Genomic DNA, 21,250 nt, shown 5'->3' on the forward strand with positions numbered 1-21,250 from the left:
AATAACTAAAAATTCTTTCTAAGAGTTTCCAAATGATATTCACTTTCCTCCCTAAGTAGTTTGTCCTTGGATGGGAATTTTCTCCATGACTCCTCTTCCCCCAACCCTGAGCTGGTGCCTAGTTTCTGGGAGAGATTAGAGACTCCTTCAGAAAGACCTTTCCCAGGAGGCATCCCAACCCCCACAGTGAGGTACTATTTCCTCCCTTCATTTTCTCTTCCACGTTTTCCTACAGGACAGACTTAAAGAATAGTCAGAGTTTCAGAGGTTAGCTTTGTTTTCTTTATTATTGGGGATCGCCTTGTCAGGACTTATCCTGTCCTTTTATTCTTACTAAACAAGTGGCTGGATGCTACTCCTCTCCTGACCTGACTACTAACTCAGGCAGCTCCACAGGTTTAGCAGGTGGCAGGTTTTGAAGTGTGGTTTGTTTTTTTCCAATATCAGGTTGACAATGGTTGGTATCTGAAGCCAACATAGTTCCTAGTCAATGCTACCCAATAAATGAAATGACCAAAAGCAGTGCATGGCTGTGCTTTGACAAATTAACTAGGAGGAAGTGAATCAGGTCTTTCTCTTGAGAAGGCAGAGTTTCTAGAATTCCTTGCAAATAGCACAGTACAGCCTTGTGCCCACACATCTGATTACTATAATGTGACTTCACTGTCGTCTGTTCAATGGGTCAAGTATTATCCAGAGTTGTCCACTTTTATGTGCTTTTTTATGGCGTATTGGAGGTCATGACCATCTCAAGATGGGCTTATGGCATCTTGAGATGCTTGTACTTCCATATGCCCTCCTCTGCCTTCTCCATTGGACATGGGTTGACTTGATGGGAAGAACAGTATTGTAGGAGTAGGAGAACTGAGTTCTAGTCCCAGTTCTTGGAGGATTGTCCTAGATAGCCTTGTGCAAGTAACCTCATCTATCAAAGACTCACTTTCCTTATCTCTACAATAAGGGGGTTGGACTGGTTGATCGATAAGATCTTTCAAAACTCCAAAAATATTATTTTAGTGTTCTTGTTTAGTGAAAGGCCTTTAGCTCCTCCATGTATATACTAAAGCTTTCTCTTGATTGTGAAATGAGAATTCATCTTACATCAGTATTTTGAAGGATTGTATTCCATGAATCAGAGATACCTTCCTCACTTTGGACAGACCTGAAATGCTCAATTCAGATTCTCCATAAATTCTCATTTGGTAGAGAAAACATAAGATTCAGCTTTGTTTTTTGATATCATAGAGAGAAATAATGTGAAGAAGAAAGGGATATGAACTCCAAGTGTTAGTCACACAGCTAAGTCATTTTACTTTCAGTTCCTTCCCAATGGTTGAGATCTAGGAATGCAGGTTGGAGTAATTGTACCAGGGCTCTTTTCAGGCCCTAGAGGGAAAACTTCTGGCCAAGAAACAGGAATATTTAGACTTATTCTCCAAACACACAGACATACATGTACATATATGCCAGTATATTCAGACATACTAATATGTATGTATATTTATATGTACTGATCTAGCTACTTAGGGAGATGTGAAGCACAATTAACAACCCATGCTATGTTCTTAAGGAACTTATAATTTAATTTAGAAAATAATAAGTGTATATAAAAATGATTAGATAGTATTACAATAGGTCAGGTGAGTAGGTGCCAAGTATTGAATGAGTGGTATGCTAGTATGGATAATAAATTTTATAGGAGCAAGAGAGGAAGAGATGTACTATCTAGAACTAGATCAAGAAAGACTTCTTAGAGGAGGCAAACTTGAACTTCATGTAATAGCCATTCCCTAAGTCCATTTTCAGAGAATAATAATGATAGCTAAATCTTAAATACTACTTACAACATTGAAGGCCCAATTCTAGGTGCCTTTCTTACATGATCTCATTTATTATTCATAAAAATCATCTGAGGCAAGGGTATGAAATTGTCATACTATAATTCCTACCCTGCTTTATGGGTGAGGAAAGTGAGGCTCAGAGAGATGAACTTTCTCAGGACCTCACATGGAAGTGTTGGGATGTGAACCCAATGTTCTCTTCCCAGAGTCACCCATTGACCACAAAATGACACTGCTGCTCAGTGAAGAGTACAGTATCTACAGATGGATGAGAAAGGAAGGGCTTCTAATCAGGAGAGGTGGGAATGCTCATGGTAAGAGGAAGCCAGGTTTTGTGGGAACCACTCCCTAGAACATAAAATGACAAATACAAAATTTAGGGGAAAGTGAATATTTAATTAGAATGAGAAAAAGAATCATAACAAACGTCAAATTTAGAATAATTACTCAGCATTATTTAGGAATAAATTCAATAAAATAACAATATTTTTTATTAAGGTACCACCCATATTTTTGTTCCAAATTTTTGGCTGCATACTTGCATATCAATAATTTTATATATTTCTTTCTATAGAGAGGATAGATTATTCAGTCTAGCATTGATGATTAACTTTGTTATTCTAGTTTAGAAAAAATAGCTTTTAGTTTCTGGATTCATTATTAGTAATGCCATGTAAATAGATAGAACTATTGTGAACTTTGGGGAAACCTCTAGCAAGTGTCTTTCGTATATGACCTACAGGGTTTCAGGGCTCTTAGAACTTGCTTATTCTGAGATTAATTGTAACTACTTCTACCTAGAATTAAAGCCACTTATGTGTTGATGTTCTCATTGTAATGCACAAATGGCTGCAAACTATAGAAGTACTATTAAGTCCAGGCTAAATGTATCCCCAACTCACTTCTCCTTGTCCAGATTCCATAAATAGGTGTGACCTCTCTAGTGCTGTCCAAAATGGGGGAATATAAATGGGGAATTTGGAGTGGCAAAAAGTAATGGTCTGAGCAGATGCTGGTTAAACAGTGTTGCTTTTGACAATGTAATAAAAACATAGGAGCACGTGAGCCGGTTGCTAGATCCTCTCTCAGTGCTTCAAAGGGACCCATACTGGCAATGAATTCTGAAGCTTAACCTTCATTAACTTCCCAGTAAATCCACCTCTGCTCATGATGATCCTGGGTAGAATGTAGCTCATCCTTACAGGAGCAGAACAAGGGATCCTACTGAAGAGCCATGGGAGAGATAGCAATCCAGGCTAAAGGGCAGATGGGGTCATGGGCCACATGTCATGGTCTCAGGTTTAGTGGCGTCCTGGTGTCACAGCTGATGAAGATGTGGTCGTTGGCCTGTGACTAAAGTGAATCATTGGGTTGGCTTCTCACCAATTGATTTTGATGTGAATTTTGATTTTCCCTCCCTAGGCTGCCAGCAAAAGCAAGGGGAAAGTGTCTGCCAAGCCACACGGTATGTTGGTAGCAATTACTAATGAAATGAAAGTTTTACTGTCCATCTGTTATAATAGAGGGCCATCCTTAGCCCTGTCTTATGGTCTAGCAGATGGGACTCCCTGATGGTTTGCACTGGGATTTCCTTTTTATATTTCTCACATTAAAATGTACCATTGACCTCTACTTCCTTCTCTTGCCAGTACCCTCTGCTCCATCCTGGTCTTGGAGTTATTTACTATAAATCCTTTGGATTGAGCCAACTCAGACTGGGGCAGTGGCTAGCAGAGGTCTGTGAGAACCCATTGATGATGTAACTGATTATAAAGTTCCAGAGTTGGGAGGTTCTTAGAGAACATCAGCTACAGGAGCTTCCAAACTGTCTCCCCCTGGAGGGGACTGAGGAGGTGTCAGGGTTTTCCTTTGAGGTGTGAGGGACCCAGGGACTGACCCAGGGGCTCTTCCCTCTCACTGGGCCAGTCACACTTTTGACTATTTGTTTTTAAACATGTTTTTATTGATTTCAGAGAGAGGAAAGGAGAGGGAGAGGAGAAACATCGATGAGAGAGAAACATTGATCAGCTGCCTTCTGCACACCCATACAGGGTACCGAGCCTGCAGCCTGGGTATGTGCTCTGACAGAGAATGGAACCAGCAACCTCCTGGTGCATGGGATGACGCTCAACCAACCGAGCCACACCAGCCAGGCTACTTTCTACATTTGAGTTCAGGATAAGATTTTGCTGGAAATAATAGTAGTTTGTCACTGAAATATAGTGTGTCCCAAAGGAAGTATACACATACTTTGAATAATTATAAAGGCAGTGTATTTATTAAAATACATTTCATTTTCAAAATTGAGGTAACAGCTATTATAGTGTGTATACATTTTAGGGAAACACCCTGTATATGATGCTCACTGATATACTTCAATCTTCCTCCACTTTACCAAGTCCACAGGATTTATGCACCTTCATGTGGCAACACCTTGAGCCCTGAGTCCATAGCTCTCCATCTAATGCTGATGCCTTTTATCTTCCCAGGTGCATGTGATGGGGTCTGTGTGGACAATTCTCATTGCAGTCAACCTTGCCCTCCAGATACTCCGGGAAATATGGGGTTTTTATGTAAACAAAATAAATGGCACAAGATCACTGATACCTGCCAGACTCTTACCGCCTTCAACATCTTTGAGGTAATATCTTTTTTCTCACATGCAAAGTGAAGCCTCAAATTAGCAATGCATGTTGCACTCAGTAAGAGAGAATGACAGGGTGATAAGTAAAGGTGCTTGCGGCTGAATACATAAACATCTACCTGTTCTCTCTATATATATACTGGAATGGCATTCCTAACTTTGGGCACCTAAAAGTCTGTTCTCATGTCTCCCACACCTTCCATGACACAAAGGCACCAGATCGCTAAGGCCAGAGCTAGAAGAGCTGTCTGGAATCATCACAGTTTACTTCTCCACTTTCACTCAGCTCTTTAATACCCCAAAGCCCAGCTACTCAATGTGTCCATCACTGACTGGCAGCACAGGGCATCTCTGAGAACTTTCAGACATGAGGCAATTGGGCCCCATCCAGACCTGCTGAATCTGTACCTGCATTTTACCAAGATCTCCATGTGACTCCTCCAGTGCTCAGTAAATGCACTAGAAGAGAGCTGAACCTGGAGGAAAGGACTTTGTTGTCAAACAAAGGAACATATTTCCACATATACTTAAGTTATTACATATTTTAAAAAATCAAATTCTAGTAAATAAAATCAGGTCAAATGGCATTTCTTCTTCCTTTGTTTCCTTTTCTCCTCTTCTATCAGGAGCGTTACCTTTCTGAAGGTCAGCTCCTGATTCGCTCAGGGGAGTCAATGCTTTGGCCTCTCTTGTATTCTGGCAACATTCCCATCTCCTGTTTGGGGCATGGCTGGGGGAGGCAGTGGATGCTATACCTGAAGTTCCCCTACCAGACTTCAAAACGCTGCCCATCCCTGATTTGAAGGATCTGGGCAAAGTACACATGGAGACCCACGTTCCATATGTCTTAATATTTAAATGCTTTCAATCAAGTCTACAAACCATTAAATAAAGCAGATTCTGTCAGCCTCCCATTCTAGATTCCATCCTGCACCTCATGGGTAGTAGAAGGCCAAGGCCACACACCCATAAGCCTGAACACAGGTGTCCCTTTGACACATCTCAGGCCTACAGGTGGCCTGGTCCATCCGTGGCAGCACAGACTTAGGGAAGGCCCTGCAAATCGGCTTGCTGTTGTCATGTAGAATAATCAGGTGTCTGGAAGCAGGGACATGGGTTCTGTGTAGGCCCATCCTCTAGGCCAGTGATGGCGAACCTATGACACGCGTGTCAGAGGTGACACACAAACTCATTTTTTTGGTTGATTTTTTTTGTTAAATGGCATTTAAATATATAAAACAAACATCAAAATATAAGTCTTTGTTTTACTATGGTTGCAAATATCAAAAAATTTCTATATGTGACACGGCACCAGAGTTAAGTTAGGGTTTTTCAAAATGCTGACACGCAGAGCTCAAAAGGTTCGCCATCACTGCTCTAGGCCATGGATTCCTTGTCCTTCTGAAGGGGAAGGCTGGAGAAAGGGTTCTGATAAAGCAAGGTTTGGCAATTTGGCAATTTTGTTCCATAAAGAGCCAGATAGTAAATATTTTTGGCATTGTGGGTATTATGGTCTCTATTGAAACTACTCAACTCTGCTATGGTAGCAAGAAAGCAGCCCAGTGAATGAGCAAGCTGAATCCCAACAAAACTTCATTGACAAAAAAACAGACGGCAAACCTGTGGCTATCGTTTGCTACCCCTGCTTTAAAGTGTGGGACCCAGAGCCCGATCTGTGGTGAAATGCTGTCTATCACTATTTTCAGTCATTCTTCTCTCTTGGTGTTCCAGTTGATTCGTTCAAATCTAGTTAGAAAGTTCTATTTTTTAAAAAAATATGTTTATGTCTTATGCTTTGCCCTTGGGAAGAATGAAAAGTAAGTTTAAATGGCATGAGAAATGTACCCATGTGCACAGTACATGTACACAGAAGGCGTGTGGAGGGGTGTGCTAAAGATAACAATTGTTGTTTGAATATAGGGGGTTCAGGAGTAGGCAGCTGTTCATACACCTTGGTGTTGGGCAGGTGGTTCCACAGCAGATGTGACCTTGACAATGTAAAATAGAAAAGCATTATGCAATATACAATTGTGTAATAAGGCTGTCCTACATTGTAGTAAAGGTACTTTTACATTGAAAACAAAAGTAACATGATAACAAACTTTCTTTTTGCCATTTCTTAGGAGGATTTAAGTGCAGGTCCATCATTTGGAAGTAGTATACACATAAATGAATATTCTGGAAAGTCCGAGACCATTGCAGATAAGTTGATGCGGAAGTGTCCGCAGGATTTGTCCTGTGTTGTTAAGAAGATTCAGCGTTCTCCCCGGATACCAGGAAACATCGCTGTCATCGTGCAGCTACTACACAACATATCAACAATGCTGTCAACAGAAGTGGGTGAAGCAAAGATGAAAGTGAGTGGCCTTGAACATTTGTGGGGGGTTTTTTTGGGGGAGGGGGGAATGGGAAAGGAATGCAGGTTTAGTTGGAGCTTTTGAGGGTCTGAGGAGACCATGTCTTTCACTTCAGTATTTCCATTACCTGGTAAATGTTTAAAATAAATCCTCATTGAAGAAAAAAAATGAATGAAAAAAGTGAATACATTCAGTCAACAAGCATTTAAAGAGAGCACTTACCAGGTGCTGGATTGGACATTGAAGCAAGCTTTTTCCATGTAGATTTTGGCTACTGTGAATCTCCAAGAGCTGTTCTAGGTCCTGCAGAGAGGAAGACATTTATTTGTGAATCAGAACAGGTTGCTAAAATGGGAAAAAAAACACAAAACTGGGTGTCCAAAAAACAGCCAGATAGGTCTGCTGCAGAAATGTGAAATGGAATTGGACATGCTTCCTTTGTGTCTGACCTTCAAAGTAGAAGATAAGAAAAAGGGGGTCCATCCTCTGGGGTCAGCTTCCAGTGTGTCATGTTCCTGTACAATGCCCTGCACACAGTTGGGGTTTAATAGATATTAATTACATAGTGGGTGCTCTGGGCAGGGCAGGCAAATTGCTAGTGTCACCCAGGTGTGAAGTGGAACAGATAATGGAAATGAACACAGTGAAGGCTGCCCATTCCTGTGAGGCAGGCATCACATGAGCAGGGGGAAGGCAGCTGCCTGGTAGTTCTATCCTCCAACACAAACCTGAGTGGCATGTGAGTCACCTGGGGATCTCATTAAGGTGCTCATTCTGATTCACAGGGTTTGGAGTAGGGCCTGAGATTCTGTATCTTTAAGAGGTTCCCAGGGCATGCCTATGTTACTGGTTGAAGGAACACGCTTTATAAAAGTGAAAATTAAATATGGGACTGCATTTGACCCAGTGAATATATGCACCCTTATGTTCATAACAATGCAATTTACAATAGCTAAGATCCGGAAACAGCCCAGTGTGTCAAGGAAGATACTTAAGACATTATACCGTTTATGTTATCTGTGCCCATCAGTAGATGAGTGGATAAAAAAGCTGTGGTACATTTCTACCACGGAATACCATGAAACAGTAAAAAGAAGGATCTCTTATCCTTTGCGACAGCATGGAGGAACCTGGAGAGCATTATGCTAAGTGAAATAACCCAGTCAGAGAAAGACAAATACCACATGATCTCACTCATATGTGGAATCTAATAAACTGATGAACAAAATAGATCCAGAGACATAGAAGCATAGAGCAGACTATAGAATCTCAGAGGAAAGGCGGGGGAGGGTGGGTGGGCAGATGGGCAGAGATCAACCAAAGAACTTGTATGCATATAGGCATAACCCATGGACACAGACAATAGTGTGGTGAAGGCCTAGGGTGGGAGTGGAGGTGGGCTAAAAGGGGTCACTGGGGGAAGGAGGGAACATATGTAATACTTTCAATAGTAAAGTTTCGTTTGTTTTTTTAAAGTGAAGCTTGAATGTCCTGGCAGATTCAGACAGTAGCTCCATACTAATGCCCGTTCTTCATTGACAGAGTTACAGCACCATGGCCAACCACATTCTTGATAGCAAAAGCATCTCCAACTGGACCTTCATCCCTGAGAAAAACAGCAGCTGCGTGCTGCTGCACTCAGTCAACAGCTTTGCAAGAAAGCTACTCATAAGTAAATATCCCATTGACATACCGGATGTGTTTATTCATACTATGTGCACCTTCATATCTGGAGATAACAATGGAAAGAATTTAACTTTCTCCATGAGAGTTAATGACACCCGCAATAGTGTCACTGGGAGGGTGTTGATCAGCAGAGATGAAGCCCAGAAGGTGCGCTCTCCTTCGCAGGTCGTCAGCATTGCATTTCCAACCCTTGGAGCCATCTTAGAGGCCAGTCTTCTGGAAAAGGTCACCGTGAACGGACTTGTCCTGTCTGTCATTCTGCCCAAGGAACTTACAAGGATCTCACTGGTTTTTGAAAAGATCAGGAATTCAGAGGACAGCAGGACACAGTGTGTTGGCTGGCACTCATTAGAGAGCAGATGGGACCAGCACGCCTGCCAAATGATTCAGGAAACCTCCCAGCAAGCTGTTTGCAAATGTAGGCCAAGCAAGTTGTTTACCTCCTTCTCCATTCTTATGTCACCACACACCTTGCAGAGTCCCATCCTGACTTACATCACGTACATAGGCCTGGGCGTTTCCATTTGCAGCTTGATCCTTTGCTTGTCCATCGAGGCCTTGGTCTGGAGCCGAGTGACAAAGACAGAGATCTCCTATTTACGCCACTTGTGTATTGCCAACGTTGCGGCTACCTTGCTGATGGCTGATGTGTGGTTCATCGTGGCTTCCTTTCTTAGTGGTCCAAGGACACACCACAATGGATGTGTGGCAGCGACGTTTTTTGTTCATTTCTTTTACCTTTCTGTGTTTTTCTGGATGCTCGCTAAGGCACTTCTTATCCTCTATGGAATCCTGATTGTTTTCCATACACTGCCCAAGTCAGTCCTGGTGGCATCTCTCTTTTCCGTGGGATACGGTTGCCCTTTGGTCATTGCTGTTGTTACAGTTGCTGCCACTGAGCCTGGCAAAGGCTACCTACGGCCTGAGGCCTGCTGGCTCAACTGGGACATGACCAAGGCCCTCCTGGCCTTTGTGGTCCCAGCGCTGGCCATTGTGGTAGTAAACCTGATCACGGTGACACTGGTGATTGTCAAAACCCGGCGAGCTACCATTGGCAGTTCCATGTTCCAGGAGGTGAGAGCCATCGTGAGAATCAGTAAGAACATCGCCATCCTCACACCACTGCTGGGCCTGACCTGGGGATTCGGAATAGCCACAGTCATCGATGATAACTCCCTGTTCTTCCACATCCTCTTCTCCTTGCTTAATGCTTTCCAGGTAAGTCCAGACGCTTCTGACCAAGTCCAAAGTGAGAGAATTTGGAAAGAAGTTTTGTGATCAGGAGGGTGTGCCATCATATTTATTTATAAAAGGCAGTGGATTTGGAATAGCCTATTGAGTCAGGAAATACACTTTTGTTTCAGAAAGGCCTGGATTCAAATCTTGACTCTCTCATTTGCTAATGTGTAACATTCTCCTGGGATATTTGCTTAACTTTTCCAAGCCATATTTTCCCACTTATTAAATGAGCACAATCTGCTCACTTTATAGTAGTTTTTGGAAAATGAAATAAAATAGTGAATGGGACAAGACCAAGTAGCCTAACAATAGGCCGAGTTTTAACTAGTTTAGAAATGAAACAATACCACTTCCTCCCAAATCTAGGTATGTAACTGGGAGTATTTACATATGCACATTCATATTTTATTCCATTTAGAATGTTTAGTTACCACTGGAAGCCATATTAATGGTATTAAAGATAATTTCCCTTGTCCTTTCCTCTCTTACCTCATCTCTGTGAATTAAAAAATGTTCACAGTTTCATGTACATCCTTGCCAAACTTTCTATACTCACATATAAGCATATTTTCACATAATATGAGTTAAAAAACAATGCATAGTATTTTGAAACTTACTCTACCATTTAAAAATACATCCTAGCATTTTTCCAGGTTATGTCTCTTTAATGGCTGGATATTATTCAACAGTCAATAATTCCCTTCTTGAATGAAATTTCTTTTTCATTTTTTTCTGTCACAGTGCACTAATGAGTCAAAGTTTATTATATTGAATGCTAACTATCTAAATAACAACTAATTAAAAAGAAAGCTTTTATTTTTATAGACTTCTAAAATATTTATTTTCCTGAATGTTTCTTTATTTAAAAATAATAGAAATTTTATGTCAAATATTTTTTTCATATTTCTCTTTCAAAATTTAAATTTACATGATTTTATCTACAATAGACATTTTAATGTCTTAGAGAACAATGCTAACATTGTTGCTTTTGTGCATTTCTATAGAATATATTAATTGTACCCTACACTTTTTGTATAGCTCTTAGTAATTATCAATTCCCTTACCCATGTTTATGCAGCTCATCACTGATAGAACTGGAATAAAAACCTAGTGTTCCTAAATTTCTGTTCAGCATATCCAGTGTCTATTTGTCATGTCCTTAATGAGTTCATGTCGTAGTCCTCAGATTTTCCTTTCCTGTCTCCCTTGGGCCATCTTGACTGTGGTTTTCACTTTGTAATAGCCTGTGAGCACTTGTATTTTTCCCTGTCATAACAGGATCAACTCAGTTTGTAATTTAAACTCAGTTTCTGCCTTGATACCTGGCAAGGAGGAGGGTGGGGCCCATCTAAGTACCAGTACCAATGGGCCAGTGAGAAGCTGAGAGCAGGATTTGGGTCAAGGCCAGACTCCAGGGCAGGCATGAGGCAGTGGTGTTCTGGAGCTGGCTTGTACTGGCTCAGGAGAGCTAACTACTGCATTTTCAACAAATTTTCAAGGTGGTGTAAACACAGACATCATTAAATTCTGTAGAATTGCAATTCAATAAATTAGATTTAAATGGAAGGCCAAACATCCTCAAAATGCATCCCTTCCTAATTGTTTTTCCTACGTTCTACTATGCTTGTGAGGTTATTTGAATCTGCTGTGTCTGGTGGAAACACGAGAGAATGGATGTGCCCATCTCTTCCTGACTCCCTAGTCAGTGAAGTCATGTTGCTAGATTTAAATTAACCATGGTGAGAGCCATGTGGATCAAGGTAAATTTGGGAGGAGAGAAGGAGAGCCACAAGTCCAGAGAGGTGAGAGACAGAAACTACTGAGAGGAAAAAGTGTGACAAGCAGAGTGTTAGGATGAACTGAGATGAGGGGCAACTGAGGCTGATGGAGCAAGTGGAGAAGAAAGATCATAAATATCCCAGGAGATCCAGACGTGTAGGAGAAAGGCTCTTTGAAAGCTTCCTGGTCCTAGGCTTGTGGGAGCACACCCATTAGTTTTTAAGCTCAACCACCCCCTTTGCTGAGGAAGGATGATTATACATGATGGGGCAAATGCCGGTTTACAGCTGAGTACTTGAAACAAAGAATTTGTCCTTATAGTCTCACTTATTAATTATTGTATTGTGTTCCATATGAACAACTGTAAACCCACTTTTCCCCACCCTGTACAGTCAGTTGCTGCATTGAATGCTACTTGGTCAAGGTACCACTTCTAGTTGGAATCTTCTCTTGTATTTACTGAGAGTAATTGTGGGCTGGGTAAGATTTGCAGATCCATACAACACTGGGTGGCTTATGAACAACAGAAATTTATTTCTCAAAGTTCTGGAAGCTGGGGGGTCCAAGATCAAGGCATAAGCAGATTCGGTGTCTTGTGAGAACCTACTTCCTGGTTTATAGATGGACAGCTAAGAGTGTCAGACAAAAGAGCAATCTAAGGGAAGCACTCCAAGCTTGGAGCACTTGCTGGACTGGCTGAATGGAGACGTATAGTTAGTATGTTTGGAGGAATGGATTAGCTGCGTGGCCATCCAGGCACTGGTCCCTGTGAAGTCCTCCACCTCTCAGCTAAGCGTTTGCAAATCATGGCAGCAGTGGGTTTGGTATCGTCCCTGCTGATGACCACCTGGTTATAACATCTTTACTATTTTGTATTTCACCCATGTGCCTCGACAGGCCTCTGCCTGGGTAAGGGTTCACATTTGATTATGCAATCAGAACAACTTAATAAGGATGCCTAAATCAAAGGTCATTATCTTATTTCTCTTCTCAGATGAGCAAAGAGCCAAGTATTCACACTTTTAGGAGAAATTTTGTCTAATCAATATTGCTGTCTATCACATTTTCAAAGTTGAGTCTCTGAGCTTTCCTTTCCTTATCTGCAAAATAGGATGGATATTTTCCCTTCTTCCCAGGTGGTTTTGTACCGCTACATATGAAAAAAATATTGAAACTCAAATGGACTATAACGATGGAGGAACAGCCTCCATCATAATTTTTATGGACGATCAGAGATATGAGAGCTAATTAATACCCTCTATATTATATTTGGATCACTTTTTTATGAGCACCCATTATGTGCTTAGAAACTCAATCTGTTTGGGGTCTTGGTTTTTCTGATGATCCATGTACCTAATTTTTCTTTGCAAATTTTATAACAGTTTTTTGGTTGTGGATGGGGGAGGGAGGTTGAGGGTGTTAAATAAAGCTGAGCATGGATGCTTTTTATTTATTTATTCCTGTGGAAATCTCTTTCATTACTAATTACTCAGGGATTGTAAGGCTGCTATCCATTGCCTAACATCCCCTGGCTATTGCGTGGACCATTGTATTTTGATGAGATGCACAGCTCCTGATAAATGCAAAACACTTTATTTTGCCCAAATTAAAAATAAATTCTTATAATACGCTTATATTAATTAGGGACCTTGGTCTGTTAGGTTTTCTGGGGTACCCCAAGTATCTAGAACATGGCTGGCACGTGGAAGACACTCTATTAACATTTGTTGAGTGGAAGAATCTAGGTATTGTGACCTTAAAATGAGTCACACATTAAGTCATAGGGTCTGCATTTTTGTTTTATTTTGTTTTTTAGTTAGTTTTATCAGTTTCAGAATAGGAATTGATAATGAATGCAGGTATTATCAACATTACTTTGTAAATTGCTCTTCTTCACTCTTTTCTCTTTCTCAGGGCTTCTTCATCTTGGTGTTTGGAACAATCCTGGATCCAAAGGTACCATTAATTCTTCTTGTTTTTTGTTTTTATTTTTGTTTTTCTGCATTAACAATACTTGGCCCTGAAATGCTCATTTGTAAAGCTGACCTATTCAGGGTCTTTCATATCAATTATTTGTACAGACACTTGAACAGGACATCACTGCTCTTTATAATGCAAGTAATATCAGCCATCTTTTATGGGGCTAAGCATATTATGTACATTAGCTCTAATCCTGAAAACAATATTAGGTGTTTCTATTTTCAATTTTATGGATGAGGAAACAGACTCAATGATTAAGTAGCTTGCTTTAGAAACTAACTCGTTGAAGCAGAAAGGAATTTATTAAATCTCACAATATCATCTTTGGGAAGATATCTCTTTGGCTTGGACACATGGGGTCTACACACCAGGAATAATCCCCGATTCATAGCATAGAACTGTTCCACCTGCAACCCGTTCCCTAACTTTGCTGGACACAGAAGCAAAGCTCACCAAAACCAATGTCAGGCTTGGATGCTGAACTAGAGTTGATGCTACTGCTGTTTCAGGGATCACCTCCATCCTGCCTGCTGAGGGCCACTGGCACCTGCTTTTTGAGTTTTCAGGTCTGATTGGCTGAGCCCAGGTCACATGGCTGCATCTTAGCTGCAAGGGAGGCTGAGAAAGTGAGTTCATGTCTTCTACCTTGGGGAGCAATGGATTCAAGGAAGGGAATTCTCCTAGTACAGAGAATGTATATGTAGTGGGTGGTGAAAACAAATAAAACCCAAACAAATGAGCAAAACACAAAATATTTGCTTAGGCTTCTAAAATCACCCTTTTTCCATTGTACTATACTATTTCTTGAAATGAGAAAAGCAAATAACCCTCATGTAGATGCAAACACCTTCACTGCAGGGTTTATTATTTACTGTTTAATTAATTAATTAATTAATTAATTATATTATCAATGCTATTCTACTAACAAGTTAATATGCAAGGTTTGATAAAAAACAAAAGGCATTTCACAATGGTCCTTTCATTCTCTCATGAGGGTACCATAACCTGATATTCAGAGGTGACAGTTTGACTATTTGTCTATTAATCTTGATATTTGTTTGTATTAGTTGCTTATAATTGAGAAGTTTTTTAACTCTCATGAACCTCAGATTCCTGAAAGGGAATGCAGAAATAATTATGCTTTCCCTGCCTTTTCTGCTAAATTATGATAAAGAACAAAAGCAATTTTGCAAGAGAAAACACATAGAAAGCACTGAAGGTATATAGTTGTAGATCATATTATTGTTTTTTTGTTTTTTTTTAATATATTTTTTTATTTTTTACAGAGAGGAATAGAGAGTTAGAAACATCAATGAGAGAGAAACATTGATCAGCTGCCTCCTGCACACCCCCTCTAGGGGATGTGCCCGCAACCAAGGTACATGCCCTTGACTGGAATCAAACCTGGGACCTTTCAGTCCGCAGGCCAACGCTCTATCCACTGAGCCAAACCAATTAAGGCTATTATGTTTTTTAATTAATCTAAAGCCAAAACTAGTATTTGTAGCCAGAGCATCAGTAACATTATTAGTGGGCCTGTATTAGGTGTTATGAAGTGTGCTAAAACCTCTAAGACATGGACATGTCCATCAAAAGCAAAACCTAGTATCTTTAAAATTATAATGTAAAAGGTAAATACTGAAAGGTGTTATATTTAATTGACAAAAAGTTATACAGTAGTCCCCCCATATTAATGGAGAATACTTTCCAAGATCCCCAGGGGATTTGTGAAACCATGGATAATATGTATTCCTATTTATAGTCTGTTTTTCTCCTACATGCACACATTTATTTTAATTTATGATAAAGTTTAATTTATAAATTAGGCACAGTAAGAGATTAACAATAACTAATAATGAAATAGAACAATTATAACAATATACTATAACAAAAATTATGTAACTTCTTTCTTTCTTTCTTTCTTTCTTTCTTTCTTTCTTTCTTTCTTTCTTTCTTTCTTTCTTTCTTTCTTTCTCTTTTTAAATATGGGTCTGTTTGACCCCAAAGTGCATACTTTTAATCTCCATACATTCTACTTATTGAACACAAATTATTTTATTTTTCCTTATAACTATGAAAGGGAGACAGGAAACTGATTACAGACCACAGGGCACCTGTGTTAATCTTCCAGCTCTGGAGACAGGAAGTCTGAGATCAATGTGTTGACAGGTTTGGTTTCTCTTGAGGACTCTCCTTGGTTTGCAGAGAGCTGCCTTCTTGCTATGTCTCCACATGGTCTTTCCTCTGGCACACATCCCTGGTGTGTCTTCTTCTTATAAGGACACTGTCCTACTGGATTTGGTCCCTACCCTTATGACCTCATTTAATCTTTTTATGTTATTTTAACTACCTTATTATAGTATACTCACCTTTTCACTTAAAGGAAATACTTTATGGATCTCTTTGGCATATCTGAATCACCAGCATCACTGCTCTTGCCTCTTGGGGCTATTATTAAGTAAAATACTGCTTACTTGAACACAAGCACTGTGATACTGTGACAGTCAATCTGATGATCGACATGATTAAGTGACTAACTGGTAGATAGTGTACACAGCACAGAAACACTGGACAAAGGAGTGATTCACATCCCAGGCAGATGGAGTAGAATAGCAGGAGAATTCATTACATTACTCAAAACAGCACACAATTTAAAAGGAATAAATTGTTTATTTCTGGAATTTTTCATTTAATATTTTTGGACCTTGGTTGACTGTGGGTAACTGAAACTATGGAAAGCAAAACCACAGGTAAGAGGCCACTACTGTGTATACCAGTAGTCTTTACACTTTTAGAATCAGTAAAAACCAGGAAGCACATATCCCCAGTGCTTGTTATTAATTTACAAGGTATGTATTATACACCCTATGAAACACAAAATTGAAAAAAGATAAGAGAAAAGAAATACTAGAGCAGTGGTTCTCAACCTTCTGACCCTTTAAATACAGTTCCTCATGTTGTGACCCAACCATAAAATTATTTTCGTTGCTACTTCATAACTGTAGTGTTGCTACTGTTATGAATCGTAATGTAAATATCTAATAATGCAGGATGGTCTTAGGCGACCCCTGTGAAAGGGTCGTTCGACTGTCAAAGGGGCCACGACCCACAGGTGGGGAACCGCTGTACTAGAGGCTCCAGTATGTCTTTACTAGTACATACTGCAATGGACTTTGAGTACATGGACTCCCAGCCCAGGCCATGCTTTTACATATTTGGAACCGTGTGTGACAAAAACACTACATTTTCAGGGCAGGGTGAAGTCAGTCTGAGCTAGAGGGCTATGGTATATATAAACTGTGAAGACAAAACTTCTACCAGGCCTTGGAAGGTGAGAAACACTTTATATAGCAAAAGGAGAGAGGGAGTAGAAATGACAAGAGAGTGCCTTGTGCAGTAGGAGAGAGTTAGGGAAAAGGACAGGATGATATGAAGTCAGGGGACTCAACTCCCGCTGGCTCTGTCTCTTAATAGTTGACTGACTGCATGCTACATGATCTTGGAGTATTCATTTCCCCAGTTGTTATTTATTATTATTTTCTTTGTTCCACAGGTCTTTGTTATGTTGTGTAGAATTCCTTCCCTTTTTTCCTTTAAACCATGGTTAGGGCTTCTAAAAAAGGAAGTTTAAATAATTGAAAAAATGTGGGAAATGTTCAACTCTTCAAGTACTCTCCCCAAAATACTCCCAAAATTAAGAATCCTCAAACTGGTGGCCAACTGTATTTCTTAGCCATTGAGTTCATGTTCAAGGCCCTGATTATAAACCTCCTATATTAGCTCCACTTTGCTAATGTCTCCCACCTTTTCCCAGACCACTTCACCAAGTTACTAATCCCTCCATATTCCTCCAGCAGGACCTGGTAACACACTCCCCTGCTACAATATTAGCCAGGCCCCAAAACATTGACTTCTTATCATCTTTTAATTCTTAATTTTTTAATCAACTATCCAGATAAGAGAAGCCTTAAAGAATCGAGTAACTTCTGCAAAATGGATCTCCAGAATATCAGAGGTAAAGCCTTCATGTTCATTTTCTCGCCTAAAGGTTTGACAAGATAACAATGCGGGAGTTTCTGGCATATGGGGTGTTGCTAAAACTATCCTTTAATGCTCTGTGGTAGGGAGTTTTCACAAGTGCCCAGTGAAGCTATTCAAATTCTTTCTGGAGTCCTGGGACCACATCCAAAGAAATAAAACTAGACTTAAATGCATTCAGAGGAGCGTGACAAAGCATCAGGGCCAGGAGGGGCGAGCTGTACACCACACAGCAGGAGAGCAAGGGCTGAAACAGATAAACGAGAGAAGATTAAAGTCTCAGGTTCCCATGACAGCCCGTTTGTTCTCTATGACTCTAACTGGTTGAATCACATCCAAAGTGTGAGAATTCAGGGAAACAAATTCTGATCCTCCACAAAGAACTATCTAATAGCTTGGTTATCAAGAGGGGTCACCAGCCGTAGTTATTGGACTTGAAAAGGACGGTTAGGGGCCTGGTCAGTCATTGGATGGTATATATGCCCTTTCACTTATCATCACTTCCTATAATTTAATAACCATGTAGTATTGGTATGCAAGGTGCAACCTGGGAAAAACTGAAAAAAATTTAAATGGCAGCAAAAGAGGGGCTTCAGGGTTGGCCCAGGAACAAGCCCAGAAACAAGAGAAGAGGCCATCTGGAGTTTCCCACGCCAACATCTGGTGGGATTCACGTGGGCCAGCATGGGCTGGTGTTGGAGGAGAGTTTCAGGCAGAGGGGTGATGGGCCATTCGAGGGGTTGGGCACCCTGGGATCCTGGGTAACAGCATTACCCACTCCCTATAATCCTTGCCTTTCCATTCCCTCTCCTTTGCTTTCCTTAGCCCTCTTTTTTTTTCTTCCCTTTATTTTTCTATCCTTTTTTTACCTTACTCTCACCAAAGCTTTGACCTTATTTCCAGCCCTTGGTCTTTATACCCGGGAGATTGCTGACCCCTCTACATTCCTTTCTTCTAAAAAATAAACAGCAACAACAAAAAATAAAATAATGACACCTACCCCTCCAACCTCCCACCAACCTCACCATGTTTTTTTGAGAATAAAGCAGTGGTTCTAAAGCAACAGTCTTCTAAAATAATAAATACATACATACATACATACATACCCAGGCCAGGTGGCTTAATTTTGTTGGAGTGTCATCCCATGCATCTAAAGGTTGCAGGTTCAATTCCCAGTCAGGGCACATATCTGGTCAGAGCATGGGAGACAACTGATTAATGTTTCTTGAATCAATGTTTCTCTGTTTCTCTGTCTCACTCTTCCTCCCCTCCTTTCTCTAAACATATCCTCTGGTGAGGATTAAAATAATAATATTAACAACAACAATAGTAAAGCAAAGGTACTCAACCTCAGCCAAACATCAGAATCAATCAGGATGCTTCAAATAATGTTGCCTGGGTCCCAATCCTGGAGGTTCTCGTTAACTTAGTCTGCAGTGTGGCTTGGGTTTTGGGTGATTTTCATGTAGTCAAGGTTGAGAGGCACTCATCCAAGCCTTCCTGAAGTGTCTTAGCATCGTAAAGATGTTCACACCAGTACACCCCCTATAAGCATTCCCTGCTACCTCACTCTGGTCTGCTACCATGCTCTCAGGAGAGAGGCATGACTCTTCCAATCCCTTCCCATTTAGCACAGCTCCTATCCTTATGTGTTTTTAGTATTGATCCATTCAGGGAAATTCTGTTCTTCAATGGTTTGGAAAAATAATATTAAATAGTATTATATATATATTGCTTTCAGAGAGGAAGGGAGAAGGAGAGAGAATCATTGATCAGCTGCTTCCTGCACGCCCCACACCGGGGATCCAGCCGGCAACCCAGGCATGTTCCCTGACCAGGAATGGAACCATAATCCCCTGGTTCAGAGGTCAATGCTCAACCACTGAGCCACTCCAGCTGAGCAAAATAGTTGTGTTATTTTTTGTTTTTTCCCCTAAATATATATCAGGATTGTCAGGATCATATCAGAACCTTATTATCAGTTTTTCTGCTTTATTGTCTGAGCCAGTGGTTTTCAATGCTGGTTGAACCAGAGAAATACCTAGAGAGTTTTTTAAAAATACCACTGTCCTGACCTTACCCACAGAGAATTTAACCAGAAAGTCTCAGGGGTAGGGCCTAGTCTTTTTTTTTTTTTTAAGTTCTCTAGTGATTCTAAGTGCTGCCAGGGTTAAGAACCACCGGTCTACGTACTAGGTAAATTTATACTAACCTCTCGCAGCCCTTCCCTCTCTCTGCCCACTAATTTTCTGTTATTGGAAGTCAGTTTCATCAGCCTTGCTCAGAGCAAGTAGGCTTGCCATCTGTTTTCTCCTCCCCTGCTTTGCAGGCCTCTGACCCCTAGGTGGCAGTCCTCTACAGTCCGGGTTGAACTTCTTGTGAGACCTGCCTGGAGTGTCAGCCCAGGTTCCCAACCCAGGCTAATCAATGTGCTTGTCTGGGTTCATTTAATATTTGATGTGATGAATTAGTCTAAGCTCATGTGGTAATAATTCTACCATTCAATTAATGTATTGCCTATTCTAGGCAACATATGCCTCAAACACAGGGTATTTTAGACTTAGGCCCATCATAAGGGAATGACTGTAACTTAGAAGATTTCAGCAGGTCAGCTAAGAAGAAAAGATTTAGGGGCTAGGAAATATGTTCGTGTTGATCTCTCCTTCTAGTCCACTCAACTGCCTTCTCTCCTTTCCCTCCCAAACTAGAGGCTCCTTCCAGAGAAGGAGCCAGGCAGGCCAAGGAGGGGGTATCTCTCCCTCGAGCCTGTCCCTGTGTTGTCAGCAGTTTGAATACAAAGAGAGGGAGAAAGTGAAATGTTAAATAAATTGCTGTAGGTTACAGTTCTCCATATGCTTTGGATAATTGTGATAATTGAAAACAGAGCAATAATAACTGAAATTATACTTCTGTCTTCAACAGAACCTTTCTTCTGATTTCTCTTGTCGCCACACCAAAGGGCCAAGCTAACAAACCAGGCCACACTCCTAACTTGGGAGGTGAGTGCAAAGCAAGTGGGGTCCTATATACATGCTACAGATAAGACATTTCTTTGGGGGGGGGGATTACAATTTGATTAATTCTGATTAGAAATGATTTTTGTCTTGATTGAAAAGATTCTCCTTATGCAATCTATTCTCATCTAGCTAATGTCAGAGGTACATTCACACTTCTGGTTCTCGCACTACCGAAATTTTGGTTGTTCCTGTGAAACCACTGGGCCTGTCAGAGAATGCTCTGGAATCAGCATGGGTATATTTAAGAGGAGAGTGAGCAGAGGTGCTGGCTCTTCACAGCTGCTCTCCCCTCACTCCCCTTTTCTAGTTCCCTAGCCCCAGGACATCTTCTGTGACATCAATAATATCCCCATGTTTCTCACTGAGGGAAATCTTTTCCCTCGTGCTAAACAATCAAGGAATTATGATATACACTGTCTATGTGAGGTCTCAAGGATAATGTAGAAGCGCATTTACATTTGAGGATAGTGTCTGAGAGATATACAGAGACACAGAGAAAAACACAGTAAGAAAGGGAACCATGGGGGGAGGAAGGGGTTGGGGAAGAGAAATAGAGATACTTACCAAGAGGCATGACTACTCACTGTTGGAAGAGAGCCATCTAGATACACAGAAATGTGCAAAGGGTCTTCCAATCGCTATGTCCACGGCCCTGTAGATCTAGAGAGA

General features: G+C 40.7%; 1 protein-coding gene across 3 annotated transcripts in view; it reads left to right on the top strand.

Moving 5' to 3' along the window:
• The window catches only part of LOC132237246 (adhesion G-protein coupled receptor F2-like), a 42,118-nt gene that overhangs the window by 17,709 nt on the left and 3,159 nt on the right, over window positions 1-21,250 (top strand). Inside the window, exons 3-9 of one of the 3 annotated variants that reach the window (XR_009453490.1) lie at window positions 3,264-3,306; window positions 4,331-4,482; window positions 6,609-6,842; window positions 8,385-9,746; window positions 13,461-13,502; window positions 15,607-17,541; window positions 20,487-20,563. Coding sequence is in view for 2 of the 3 variants with exons in the window: in XM_059701459.1 (XP_059557442.1) it covers window positions 3,264-3,306; window positions 4,331-4,482; window positions 6,609-6,842; window positions 8,385-9,746; window positions 13,461-13,502; window positions 17,482-17,541; window positions 20,487-20,534 (1,941 nt within the window). In the remaining variant the exon portion in view is untranslated. Of the gene's footprint in view, window positions 1-3,263; window positions 3,307-4,330; window positions 4,483-6,608; window positions 6,843-8,384; window positions 9,747-13,460; window positions 13,503-15,606; window positions 17,542-20,486; window positions 20,564-21,250 lie in introns of those variants that run through there. The other 2 variants (XM_059701459.1, XM_059701460.1) reach the window with 2 other exon arrangements.

The sequence above is a fragment of the Myotis daubentonii genome, chromosome 6 (genome assembly GCF_963259705.1).
Source record: "Myotis daubentonii chromosome 6, mMyoDau2.1, whole genome shotgun sequence".
In the NCBI taxonomy this organism is placed as follows: Eukaryota; Metazoa; Chordata; class Mammalia; order Chiroptera; family Vespertilionidae; genus Myotis; species Myotis daubentonii.